Here is a 14957-nt window from a genome sequence, read left to right on the forward strand (position 1 = left end):
ACCCACAAGCTATATCGGTGGCTGAAAAAAATAATAATCGCAGGATGAACCCGTGACGAATTTCAGGCTAAGGGTGGTCAATTTAAAAATCATTCCTTCCTCCCTCGCCCCTTGCCCTGCAAGTGTAAACTCGTCAAATGTAATGATATGTCATCATCATTAAGTGTCCACTTAATTTGAGGCTGAAGGGATAGGGTGGCTTTTAAGTGTTTGGACCGCAGCCAAAAAGATGAGAAGGTTGAGATGCGATGAGATACATTTGACCTGGCCAGTTCTGGTCCGACAGCGTCACGCATATGCACCTCGGCAGCACATTTTACACAATATGAAATATTCACTCCCTCTGCTGAGAGAAAGGCAAGCGATAGCAGCAAAGTATTGTATGGTAATACTTTGAGAAGTTAAATGAGAAGAAAATGCTAACTTTACGAGATGAGATTGAGGTACAGTAATGGTAGTACAGGTACAATGCTTAACCATCCAGAAGGGACGCCAGTGAGACCCAAACCATTAAGTGTGAGAGAGAAAGAGAAGACACAGGCTAGCACACAGAGCCCAGCTCAGCCCAGTGTAACTAAGGTAATGAAGGAGAGATAGCAGACAGACAGGGACTCACTGCAGAACAGACATCACATCACCTCACATGCCCTGCACTGAGATAGACAGGCAGAGACTGCAGAGCATGTGATCCTTAAGGTGTACCTGGCAAATCATGCCATCGCAGCAGGATATAATCAAATTAATATTGATTTATACAGCACATTTCAAACATGGAATGCAACACAATGTGCTTTACAGGAAAACAAAAACACAATGAAAAGAAAAGCTGAAATATTTACTACAGAGCAAACATAATATAAAAAAATTAACTATGACAAATTGAACAACTAAAAAGCACACTAAGGAAAAGCACAGCCCCCCTCCACTTCTCGGGCAAGCAATTCCAGAGCCTGGGGCATAACTAAAGGCTGCCTCTCAATGCCTCTTGGTCCTAGGCTATGAGATAGTTAAAAGGCCAGTGCCAGAGGACCTGGAGGGACCTATTGGGTACATAACCTAATAGCATGTCTAACATTTATTGGGGTGCACATTCATGGATTGATTTAAAAACCAATAGAATCATCTTTAATTAATTCGAAAACTCACTGGCAGCCAGTGCAGAGACCTTAAAACCACACCGTGACTGGGACAGGGAAAAGGGTTCTAAGCCGAGTCACGACAGACCAGAAAAATGCGAGTCCAATTCAAGACCATGATTGTAATTTTGTCAAATGAGCACCATAAGAGTTGAAAATGTCAAGTATTTCAGAACATATAGATTCTTTAGACATTCAAAATAGTGCAAAAGGGCATGCTGAAGGAAAATAGAGCCGCTCTACAAATTATTAATAACCCAAAACACAGTGGTAAACAATGGACCTTCTACGCTTTCAGAGAAGGGCTAAGGATTTTTTAAATAATGATTATAATAATATATTAATGATAATAATTATGTTATTTTCAAAGATGTTCTGATTTAATCTCGGGGGTTAACACTGAAGAGAAAAAGAGGAAGATAAAAAAAAAAAGTTCCAATCAGCAGTTCTTTGCTGGTCTCTGTGGAGATAAATCTAAACTCAGCAAAAAAGGAAACATCATCTCACTGTCAACTGTGTTTATTTTCAGCAAACTTAACATGTGCAAATATTTGTATGAACATAAGATTCAACAACAGACAAACTGAACAAGTTCCAAGGAGATGTGACGAACAGAAATGGAATAATGTGTCCCTGAACAAAGGGAGGGAGGGGGTCAAAATCAAAAGTAACAGTCAGTATCTGGTGTGGCCTCCAGCTGCATTAAGTACTGCAGTGCATCTCCTCCTCATGGACTGCACCAGATTTTCCAGTTCTTGCTTTGAGATGTTACCCCACTCTTCCAACAATGCAATGCACCTGCAAGTTCCTGGATATTTCTGGGGGAATTGACTCTAACCCTCTCCCTCCGATCCAACAGATGTGCTCAATAGGATTGAGATCCGTTCTCTTCGCTGGCCATGGCACAACACTGACATTCCTGTCCTGCAGGAAGGGTACAGAACGAGCAGTATGGCTGGTGGCATTGTCATGCTGGAGGGTCATGTCAGGATGAGCCTGCAGGAAGGGTACCACATGAGGGAGGAGGATGTCTTCCCTGTAACGCACAGCATTGAGATCGTCAGTAATGACAACAAGCTCAGTCCGGTGATACACCGCCCCAACGACAATAAACGCAAATTTGACCATCACCCCTGGTGAGACAAAACCGCGACTCGTCAGTGGCACTTTTTGCCAGTCCTGTCTGGTCCAGCGATGGTGGGTTTGTGCCCATAGGTGACATTGTTGCCGGTGATGTCTGGTGAGAACCTGCCTTACAACAGGCCTACAAGCCCTCAGTCCAGCCTCTCTCAGACTATTGTGCATTCCTGGTGTAACTCGGACAGTTGTTGTTGCCATCCTATACCTGTACCTGTCCCACCCACACATATTGTTACACGTGGTCTGCCACTGGAAGACCACGTGAAGATCAGCTGTTTGTCCTGTCTCCCTGTGGCGCTGTCTTGGGCGTCTCACAGTATGGACATTGCAATTTATTATCCTGGCCACATCTGCAGTCCTCATGCCTCCTTGAGGCATGCCTAAGGCACATTCACGCAGGGACCCTGGGCATCTTTCTTTTGGTGTTTTTCAGAGTCAGTAGAAAGGTCTCTTTAGTGTCCTAAATTTTCATAACTGTGACCTTAACTTCTTGACGCTACCCATCCCTGTCGCGGGATCATTTTCGTCAGCAACCGCTGAATAGCATAGCGCCACAGTCAAACAATATTACCCAAAAAATATTCATATTAATGAAATCACAAGTGCAATATTGCAAAACACAGCTTAACCCTTTGTTAATCTACCTGTCGTCTCAGATTTTGAAATTATGCTTTACAGCGAAAGCAATCCAAGCGTTTGTGTAAGTTTATCGATAGCCTAGCATAGCATTATGTACACTTAGCATCAGGAAGCTTGGTCACGAAAATCAGAAAAGCAATCAAATTAACCATTTACCTTTGATGATCTTCAGATGTTTTCACTCACAAGACTCCCAGTTACACAACAAATGTTCCTTTTGTTCCATAAAGATGATTTTTATACCCAAAATACCTCCGTTTGTTTGTCGCGTTATGTTCAGAAATCCACAGGAAAGAGCGGTCACGACAACGCAGACGGAAAATCCAAATAGTCTCCATAATGTCCACAGAAACATGTCAAACGTTTTTTATAATCATTCCTCAGGTTGTTTTTAAAATATATATTCGATAATATATCAACCGAGTGTGTTTGTTTTTCAATAACATCGGGTGGAACAATGGCCGCTTTACTCTATAGCACAAAACTCACACTGAGAGCCCCCACCGATCCACTTACGCAATGTGATCTTTCACGCTCATTTTTCAAAACAAAAGCCTGAAACTTTGTCTAAAGACTGTTGACACCTTAGGAAAGCCATAGAAAATGGAATCTGGTTGATATCCCTTTAAATGGAGGATAGGCATGCATAGGAACAGAAGGGTTTCAAAATAAGAGGCACTTCCTGATTGGATTTTCCTCAGGTTTTCGCCTGCAATATCAGTTCTGTTATACTCAGACAATATTTTTATAGTTTTGGAAACTGTAGAGTGTTTTCTATCCTAAACTGCCAATTATATGCATATTCTAGTTTCTGGAGCTGAGAAATAGGCCGTTTCAAATGGGTACGTTTTTTAGCCAAAAACGAAAATACTGCCCCCTACACGCAAAAGGTTAATTGCCTACAGTCTGTAAACTGTTAGTGTCTTAACGGCCGATCCACAGGTGCATGTTCATTAATTGAACAAGCATGGGAAACAGTGTTTAAACCTTTTACAATGAAGATCTGTGAAGTTATTTGGATTTTTATGAATTATCTTTGAAAGACAGGGTCCTGAAAAAGGGACGTTTATTTTTTTTGCTGAGTTTAGATATTCAAGTCAGCCATTGGCTAGGCCATCATAAGCTAGATAAAGCCATCTGCCATTCAACTGTATCAGGGCAAAATGTTGGCGTGACATTAGAATCAACCAATCACATTTTGACTGAATGGGTGGAACCGTTAACAAAAACCTATGGAAACCTCTGAATTCTTGAAGGCCAACAGATCACGACGGCAAAAGCGAGCAGTAGTTTTCCCACGATCTAGCTAGCTTGCTTTTGTTGTCGGCTAGTTTGCAGGGGCTGCAGCAGGTGTTATCGAAGATGTTGTTGCTCATTTTTTTTAGCTTCTTAATTTTCAAGAATAACGTTCAACAAGAAGTTACGTTTCAAATTATCATCACCTGGTGAGTGGAAAGGTGTTTTTTTATTGCCGTTACTCATCTGTGTGAAAATAACTTGTGTGTGAAACATTGTTGCATTTAAAGTGGAACTGACAGCATTTTAGCAACATGACATCTTATTAATATCATATACACTTCCAGGAAGAATATGGAAGAATATGGCACTTCTTAAAAACATTATCTGACAAGCGACCACTTAGATATGGTCATTTTCACGATTTCATAAATTCTTAGAATGTTTGTTAAAATTCTTTAACAATATAGAGTGGGAAAGCGTCCGTGCGTTTGGACAATTAATAGACACTGCAGTAAATAAATCAGAATAAAAACATCTGTCTTGTCCAGGACCGGAGTCTACACAGACTGGCGCACTATTGCCAATCAGAGCAACAGTAGGCCTTTATACAAACAAGCCATTTGCCACATGGGCCTGCTAACATTCGCTTTGAACTGGTCTTTACAGGAAGTTGCAACAGCGCAACTTTAGATCATTAGAACGCATTCGCCAAAAGCCACCTGAATGAATTTCTGCAAATATGTAAACACCACGGGAGTCCTCTTACATTTTGAAACTTATTCTGCAGCTTGTCTGCCAATGCATGCTTGTCCCAACCAAGCACCCAAGCTAACTGGCTAAAGTTGGCTAGCTTTCTAGCTAGCTAGCCAGCCAACTACTTCCAGACACAAATGAGAGAACACCTTATTTTACTCGCCGTAGCAGAGCTGGTTAGCCTGTTAACATGTTTCTAGAGCATTCCTGACTCACTATTACTTTTTTTGTCTACGTTTAAACCGGTCACATTCAGCGGCTGTTGCACATTCGTAAATTCATCAGTTGTTCTGCGCACTGACACACTCAGATGAGAGTGCTCTGAATCGGAGTAGATAGCATATCTTTTGCATTTGCAAATTCATTCTGGCTAACTGGATAACAATGATTTAAGTTCTTGCTAGCTAACCAAATGACACCTGCATCTCTAGCTGTGTATAGCTACCAAAAAACGATATGAGGGGAAAAAGTCAGTCACTAACCCACTCCTCCAATGGCATGGCATCCTCCTAGCAGCTAGCTAGTATTAGGCTCTGTGTTTTTATCTTGCAACATAAATAGATACCCTAGCCTCTATTAGCCACATTATGACTGACTTATGATCATTGCCCTTGCTAGTTTGATTATATTGACATTCCCAGCCTTAGTTACATTCGTCCGTTTTTGTCCAGAATATTGAGTAAGTGCAACCTGAATGGAGACAGCAAACAATGTACCAGCCCAGCTGTGATTTACAACCTCATAGCAATATTTTTAGGACTACCATGAAATGTATTGGTGAATTATATTAATCATGCATTGAACTGCATCCATCTATTCTGCCAACAATGCTTAGTGTATGTCATGGAACGTTGAGTCTAATATAACCTGTTTTTAAAACCTCTTATAAAGTTGGTTTTGTAGCATGAACTGGGAATTGTATATTTTTTACTGATATGATTGTCTGTTTGTCTGCAAAGTAGTTAACCTCTCTGGGATATGTGGGACGGTAGCGTCCCACCTGGCCAACATCCAGTGAAAATGCAGAGCGCCAAATTCAAATAAATTACTATAAAAATTAAACTTTGATGAAATCACACATTCAATATACCAAATTAAAGCTACACTTGTTGTGAATCCAGCCAACGTGTCAGATTTCAAAAATGCTTCATGGTGAAAGCAAACTATGCTATTATCTGAGGATAGCACCCCAGTAAACAAAGAGAGAAAAGCATATTTCAACCCTGCAGGCGCGACACAAAACACAGAAATACAAATATAATTCATGCCTTACCTTTGACGAGCTTCTTCTGTTGGCACTCCAATATGTCCCATAAACATCACAAATGGTCCTTTTGTTCGATTAATTCCATCGATATATATCTAAAATGTCCATTTATTTGGCGCGTTTGATCCAGAAAAACACCGGTTCCAACTTGCGCAACGTGACTACAAAATATCTCAAAAGTTACATGTAAGCATTGTCTAAACATTTCAAACTACTTTTGTAATACAACTTTAGGTATTTTTTAAAGTAAATAATCAATCAAATTGAAGACGGGATATACTGTGTTCAATACCGGAGGGAAACAAAGTGGAGTGTGCTTTCAGATCATGCGCCTCTAACAAAGAGTACACTTCCATCGAGCCTCATTCTGAACAGTGTTACTTCTTAATTTCTCAAAGGAAAAACCTCAACCAATTTCTAAAGACTACTGACATCCAGTGGAAGCGATAGGAACTACAGGAAAGTGGATTAGAAATCTGGATTCCCAATGAAAACCATTGAAAAGAGTGAACTCAAAACAAATTGAACGGTTTGTCCTCGGGGTTTTGCCTGCCAAATAAGTTCTGTTATACTCACAGACATGATTCAAACAGTTTTAGAAACTTCAGAGTGTATGCATATCTTAGCTTCTGGGTGTGAGTAGCAGGCCGTTTACTTTGGACACGCTTTTCATCTGGACGTGAAAATACTGCCCCCCGTCCCAAAGATGTTAATCGACAGCCACGTCGTCAACACCCGGAGAACATTGGGTTAACTGCTTTGCTCAGGGGCAGAATGACAGATTTTTTACCTTGTCATTAAGTAACCTTTTGGTTACTGGCCCAACGCGCCAACCTGCCAGGCTGGAGAAGTGGGTATACACAGATTTTGCCAAAAAGTTCCCAATTGGCCTGCCCAGCGAAGGAAAGGCACCCTGTGTGAGTTTTTCCAGATTATTTTTTTAATGCAAATATTTGATGGTCCACAACAATGCTTAAAGTCCACAACAATGCTTAAAATCACATCAATTTGATTTGGTGGGCCTGTTAGGGCCTGGCTCCCCAGTGGATGGGCCTCTGTCCACCGAGGCCCATCCATGTCTACACCCCTGATGCAAACAGTGCATGATGACAATTGCACATCACAAATAGCCTACTAACCAACACTTTGGACTAAACTTTTTAAATACCTGGTATGCATACCCATTGTTGCCTTAGTTAACATTTACTGGTAGATATCTTAAATTGTAAATGTCTTTCCGACCCCACCAGCTACCAATGTCATTCTTCTGTGAGTTGCTCCATGCCAAAACCAGTTGAGCGCTACACTTTCTTGCTGCCTGCAGATGATATTCTGCTGAAACTAGGCTGTGTGCGGCGTGCATGTGAATATATTTCACGTGCTTTGCGATTGTGTAGACTACGTTGGGCATGACTACTCTACTGTACTACAAACTTGATAAGTAGTATACCTCCACTACACTACTTTGTTACGCATCAGTAGGGATTAATAAGGGAGTATACACAATGCCCATTGAAAACAAAGTGGGTATACGGCTCCACTACACCACTGGCCCTTTGTGTTTTACAAAAAGTACACTGTCCTACATGAGTGCGCTGGTATTATGGTTGCTGTCCTTTAAGAATCACCAACCTGTCACACACTGAAGGCCTATTAGGTTCGCCACTGAGCAAACATGTCTATAATAGATATTAAGGCTGTTAAGAGACTGCATTAATGTTACAAGAAAGGAGTGTATATATTTGGCCTGGCGAAGCAGTTTCATGCGCTAACGGAATGGAAGCTAATAAGAGTTTTTTTACTCTGCTGGTCTCGGAAGAAATTAGTACAAATGTATTCAAATCATATCTAATTTTATTAGTCACATGCGCCGAGGTGTAGAGCATACAGTGAAATGCTTACTTACGAGTACCTAACCAACACTGCAGTTAAAAAAATATGAATAAGATATAAAAGCAACAAGTAATTAAAGAGCAGCAGTAAAATAATAGCGTGACTATATATGGGGGGGTACGGGTAGAGTCAATGTGCGGGGACACCGGTTAGTTGAGGTAATATGTACATGTAGGTAGAGTTATTAAAGTGACTATGCATAGATGATAACAACAGAGAGTAGCAGCGGTGTAAAAGAGGGGGGAGGGGGCAATGCAAATAGTCTGGGTGGCCATTTGATTACATGTTCAGGAGTCTTATGGCTTGGGGTAGAAGCTGTTTAGAAGCCTCTTGGACCTAGACTTGGCCCTCCGGTACCACTTGCCTTGCGGTAGCAGAGAGAACAGTCTATGACTAGTGTGGCTTGAGTCCTTGATCATTTTGAGGGCCTTCCCCTGACACTGCCTGCTATAGAGGTCCTGGATGGCAGGAAGCTTGGCCCCAGTGATGCTCTGGGCCGTAAGCACTACCCTCTGTAGTGCCTTGTGCGCGGAGGCCAAGCAGTTGCCATACCAGGCATTGATGCAACCAGTGCTCTCAACGGTGCAGGTGTAGAACCTTTTGAGGATCTGAGGACCCATGCCAAATCTTTTCAGTCTCCTGAGGGGGAATATGTTTTGTCATACCCTCTTCACAACTGTCTTGATGCTTGGACCATGTTAGTTTGTTGGTGATGTGGACACCAAGGAACTTGAACCTGCTCCACTACAGCCCCGTCAATGAAAACGGGGGCGTGCTCTGTACTATTTTTCCCGTATTCCACAATCATCTACTTTGTCTTGATCACGGTGAGGGTGAGGTTGTTGCCCTGGCACCACACGGCCAGGTCTTTGACCTTCTCCCTATAGACTGTTTCGTCGTTGTCGGTGATCAGGCCTACCACTGTTGTGTCATCGGCAAACTTAATGATGGTGTTGGAGTCGTGCCTGGCCGTGCAGTCATGAGTGAACAGGGAGTACAGGAGGGACTGAACACACACCCCTGAGGGGCCCCTGTGTTGAGGATCAGCGTGGCAGATGTGTTGTTACCTACCCTTACCACCTGGGGGCGTCCCGTCAGGAAGTTCAGGATCCAGTTGCAGAGGGAGGTGTTTAGTCCCAGGGTCCTTAGCTTATTGATGAGCTTTGAGGGCACTATAGTGTTGAACGCTGAGCTATAGTCAATGAATAGCATTGTCACATAGATGTTCCTTTTGTCCAGGTGGAAAAGGGCAGTGTGGAGTGCAATAGAGATGAGCCATGACCAGCCTTTCAAAGCACTTCATGGTTACGGACATGAGTGCTATGGGCCGGTCGTCATTTAGACAGGTTACCTAACCCTATTACAGGGGCTGAGTCACTGGCTTACTGGTGCTCTTCCATGCCATCCCTGGGAGGGGTGCGTCACTTGAGTGGGTTGAGTCACTGACGTGTCCTTCCTGTCTGGGTTGGCGCCCCCCCCTTGGGTTGTGCCATGGCGGAGATCTTTGTGGGCTATCCTCAGCCTTGTCTCAGGATGGTAAGTTGGTGGTTGAAGATATCCCTCTAGTGGTGTGGGGGCTGTGCTTTGGCAAAGTGGGTGGGGTTATATCCTGCCTGTTTGGCCTGTCCGGGGGTATCATCGGATGGGGCCACAGTGTCTCCTGACCCCTCCTGTCCATAGGCAATTCGTATAGGCTCAGTGACGGCTAGATATCAGCCTGTGACTAGAAACATGATGGTATGTACTGGTGAAGAGAGAGGAGTTTTAGACCCACAGCTCTGCTTCCAGTTCTCAACTACATTCTAACTGCTCTGCTCACACACAAAAAAAAGGTATAAATCCAATATAACATAACCATGGAAGGGATCCACCATATGGTGCAACTTTCTGGGACAGGTTATTCTTGTAATTGTTGATGAAGATTCAATCAAAATGTTTATTTCTGCATCTCTTTCAGTCATGTTTGTTTGCCTGTTTGGCCCAGTCCGGGGGCATCATCGGATGGGGCCACAGTGTCTCCTGACCCCTCCTGTCTCAGCCTCCAGTATTTATGCTGCATTAGTTTGTGTCGGGGGGCTAGGGTCAGTCTGTTATATCTGGAGTATTTCTCCTGTCTTATCCGGTGTCCTGTGTTAATTTAAGTATGCTCTCTCTAATTCTCTCTTTCTTTCTTTCTCTCGGAGGACCTGAGCCCTAGAACCATGCTTCAGGACTACCTGGCATGATGACTCCTTGCTGTCCCCAGTCCACCTGGACGTGCTGCTGCTCCAGTTTCAACTGTTCTGCCTGCGGCTATGGATCCCTGACCCGTCCACCGGATGTGCTACCTGTCCCAGACCTGCTGTTTTCAACTCTCTAGAGACAGCAGGAGCGGTAGAGATACTCTCGGCTATGAAAAGCCAACTGACATTTACTCCTGGAGGTGCTGACTTGTTGCACCCTCGACAACTACTGTGATTATTATTATTTGACCATGCTGGTCATTCATGAACATTTGAACATCTTGGCCATGTTCTGTTATAATCTCCACCCGGCACAGCCAGAAGAGGACTGGCCACCCCTCATAGCCTGGTTCCTCTCGAGGTTTCTTCCTAGGTTTTGGCCTTTCTAGGGAGTTTTTCCTAGCCACAGTGCTTCTACACCTGCATTGCTTGCTGTTTGGGGTTTTAGGCTGGGTTTCTGTACAGCACTTTGATATATCAGCTGATGTAAGAAAGGCTATATAAACACATTTTATTTTATTTGATTAGTGTTCTTGGACACTAATGGTGGTCTGCTTAAAACATGTTGTTATTACAGACTAACTCACATCGGCTGCGGAGAGCGTGATCACACAGTCGTCCGGAACAGCTGGTGCTCTCATGCTTGTTTCAGTGTTTTTTGCCTCGAAGCGAGCATTTAAGTACTTTAGCTCGTCTGGTAGGCTCGTGTCACTGGGCAGCTCCAGGCAGTGCTTCCCTTTGTAGTCTGTAATGGTTTGCAAGCCCTGCCACATCCGACGAGCGTCGGAGCCGGTGTAGTATGATTCGATCTTAGCCCTGTATTGACGCTTTGCCTGTTTGATGGTTTGTCGGAGGGCATAGAGGAATTTCTTATAAGCTTCCGGGTTAGAGCCCCGCTCCTTGAAAGTGGCAGCTCTAGTCTTTAGCTCAGTGCGGATGTTGCCTGTAATCCATGGCTTCTGGTTGGGGTATGTACGTACGGTCACTGTGGGGACCACGTCGTCGATAACACTTATTGATGAAGCCAATGACTGATGTGGTGTACTTCTCAATGTCATTGAAGGAATCCCGGAACATATTCCAGTCTGTGCTAGCAAAGCAGTCCTGTAGCTTAGCATCAGCTTCATCTGACTTCTTTTTTTATTGATAGAGTCACTGGTGCTTCCTGCTTTAATTTTTGCTTGTAAGCAGGAATCAGGAGGATAGAATTATGGTCAGATTTGCCAAATGGAGGATGAGGGAGAGCTTTGTATGCATCTCTGTGTGTGAAGTAAAGGTGGTTCAGAGTGTTTTCCCTCTGGTTTCACATTTAACATGCTGATAGAAATTTGGGAAGAAAGATTTCAGTTTCCCTGCGTTAAAGTCCCCGGCTACTAGGAGCAAAAAAGAGGAATCTGACAGTCCGTGGTGAGTAATAGCAGTTCTTATGTCCAGAAGTTATTTTCGGTCATAAGAGACAGTAGCAGCAACATTATGTACAATAAGTAAAAAAATAAGTTACAAACAATGCAAAGAAATGAACAAAAAACACAATTGGTTAGGAATACGTAAAACGTCAGCCTTGTTCTCCATAGCCCTCTTGTCGACACTGAGACAAGACTGGGACACTCAATATGTGGTCTTGAGACCGGACTCGAGACGGTACTACTTAACAGCTTAAAACCAGTGTAATGTGTGATCTCCGTCTGGTCTTGGTCAGTACCTGTGCTGTTGCATTCTGTATGTTTAGCAGTTTACCAATGGCTTTCTTGGGTAGACCAGACAGGAGAGCATTACAGTAGTCAAGCTTGGTTGTAATAAAAGCATGGATGTGTCTCTCTGTTATCAGCTTGAGAGAGAAACGGATGCACCTAGGCTAGTGAAAATGTACACGATGTCTGATAGCGACGAGGAGAGGGTTCTCTCAAGATTATACTGCAGCTAGTTATCCAATATAGAGAACAGAGAAGAACATTCAGCATTTTATAAAACAACATGGGTCTGGGGTGTGTGACGAATATTGCAAGAGTGTTGGGTCAGTAACCAAACGGTAACTGGATCAAATCCCCGTGCCAGCAAGGTGGAAAAATCTGCCGTTCTGCCATTGAACAAGGTAGTTAAACCCCAACAACAACTGCTCCCTGGACGGCGATGTCGATTAAGATATCCCCTCGCACCTCTCTGATTCAGAGGGGTTGGGTTAAACGCATAAGACACATTTCGGTTTGAATGCATTCAGTTTTGCAACTGACTAGGTATCCCCTTTCCCTCTCCCTAAATCATTACAGTGTAATTACAGGCCTATTCTCACTACAAAAGAGAGGAGTATTCTGATAGTCTTCTGCAGAAATGCTGAGTACCTTGTGTCAGCCATGGCTGTTTTCTCTCTGTCACTGTCTGTCCTTTAGCTACATCCAGTTAATCATTATTCAAGTGCCCATGATAGTCAGCAGCATATGTTTGGATAGCATTGTCACGGGGGCTAGGTGGAGATTTGACCATATCACTAACACCTATCTACAATTACTAGACAATCTACAATTACTAGAGCTAGTAGTCAGTTTATTTTATTTTCAAATGAGTGGAACTGCCATCTCCTTACATATTTTTTGCACTTTTTTGAGACAGTACTGAAACGAGAGGGAAAGACAGTCCAGTGTGAGAAGGGAGGATGCAAGGATTGAACCCCGGTCTCTGGAGGGGGAAAGCATAATGTGGTTACAGTCGGGAGCGTTAGTTAACACAAGACTGTATCAACCCCTAGCCCCTACCCTTATGTTGTGTTATCTGTGTAGGTCTGAGAGCATTGGAGAGGTACATGCAATATGCCAGAAGTTCCACCCTGGCCTATCAGAAGACAAGTGGTAGGCTAGATATATTAATCTAACGTAGCATGTGTAAAAAGACGCCTGAACGGAGTCCCCACACTCATTTTTCAAGGGAAATGGAAGTTAGGTTGAAAATAATGTATCCCTGAGAATCGGAAACATCTGCTTTCTGCCACCCCACGGAGAGTGAGCTGTATTAACCATACTGTTCACACCTATCCAATCCTTTCAGATCTGTGCCAGGGTCAGGGCACGGGGTTGATTTTGGATTGGGCAATGGTCTAGTCCAAGAGGGCTGCAGAGGGGAAGAGAGGGGCATTATGGGGTCACCACATCACAGGCGTGTATACAGGAAGCAGGACGGAAGTGTGGGTATAAGAGAGCACATGAGAGAGTAGTTAACTCACTGATCCTCTGGACTATAGACTGGGCAGAGATGGAAACGCTGAATGTCTGTCTCTCTCTTATGCACATCCTGTCTTGTATGTGTTGGGATAATATGTTTTCAGCCTACATGCAGGAGCCATTTTTGAATGCTCCAATAGGCCAATGTGTGTCTGTTGATTTAATTCCCCTATGTGAAACACGAAAGTGAGCTATATATACACACACATCAATGGTGGTGGCATATGTTAGGCTGAGTTTAATCGGTTGGTTTGGTTTCATCCAGTGTCCCACATTCTGCGATCTTCACAGATCCAGAATAGTATGACATCAGAGATTTTCAGCCTAAGCAATCGAGTTCTGATTTTACACCCACTCAGACATCCATTGAAGAAAAAAGGCTACATCCTTCATTCAAATTTCAGTATGGGCTTATGATGATACAATGTAACGTTAGTAGGCTACTTATTATAACAATTATCTCCAGGCGCTGTTACAAAGTAACCCAGGCGATTGTGCTCAGCGCCTTTGGACGAAAGTGTATATTAGTTCCAAAGTAACAATATGTTGTTGATGTAACCACCAGTGTATCAAATCTGTCCTAAAGTGTTACAAAGTTACTGTAACGTGTCCTTAGCGCTCGTTCTCCTGAAACTTCACAATAATTCTCCCACAATGTGTGGGGTAAATATGTTACAAAATAACAATACGTTTGCTGTACAACACAGTAAATGACAACGTTTTTCTGTGTAGACCTAAACCAACCGAACTCAACTGCCTCCCACGTCATCCTTTCCATTTTTTAGTAGTAGGCTAACATAGTAGACTGGTAGCCTAAGTGCCCTACTACGACTATTAGCTTATTTTCTAGACAGTGATATGAACTACAATTTATCCGTATAGCCTACCGTTACTCACCCCAATATGACCAACTCTCCGTATTTTACCGGGTCTTTAACGGGCACATCATCTTCGTCCTGGTTTGGCGAATTCATCCGACTGGCGCGAGCTTGCTCTTGTAAACCTTCGAGAGCAATAGTAGTGAAAAAAAGAAATAGGCTACACCTTTCAAACTATGAGGAAGTTACTTGAATGTTAGTATATCCGAGTTTGGATAGAGGCAATTGTTCTTGTTCTTCGTTTTATTGTTTTAATTCCGTGAGCTACCATCTTTTGGAAAGATTGTTGCAAAGCTATCGATTAAAGGCCCGCGCGACACGAATCTGTTCTGTAGCAGAGTACAAAAACATCTCGCGGCAGGGAGTCGACTGACCCATTATTTTTTTTACAGGGAAGGACAATAAACATCTCTATGTTATAAATATATATAATACAGTCCCTATACGACCACAATATTTTTTATTTTTCATATGTATTATTATAAATAAGAAATACTGTGTGGGAATAATACTGAAATACAATTTTGTGTTTTATGAAAATTATTCAGTTACCACAATCTCCCTTTGAAACCATTCAG

At 42.9% G+C, this 14957-nt stretch overlaps 1 protein-coding gene across 1 annotated transcript in view; it reads right to left on the reverse strand.

Annotated features, from left to right (window-relative positions):
• LOC109882496 (E3 ubiquitin-protein ligase pellino homolog 2-like) overlaps positions 1-14713 on the reverse strand; it is a 29611-nt gene extending 14898 nt beyond the window's left edge. The window contains exon 1 of the mRNA XM_020474608.2: positions 14399-14713. Within this exon, the coding sequence (XP_020330197.1) occupies positions 14399-14475 (77 nt within the window). The 5' untranslated portion in view covers positions 14476-14713. The remainder of the gene's footprint in view (positions 1-14398) is intronic.
• Positions 14714-14957: the final 244 nt, after the last annotated feature.

Source organism: Oncorhynchus kisutch, linkage group LG21 (assembly GCF_002021735.2).
Source record: "Oncorhynchus kisutch isolate 150728-3 linkage group LG21, Okis_V2, whole genome shotgun sequence".
Lineage (NCBI taxonomy): Eukaryota > Metazoa > Chordata > Actinopteri > Salmoniformes > Salmonidae > Oncorhynchus > Oncorhynchus kisutch.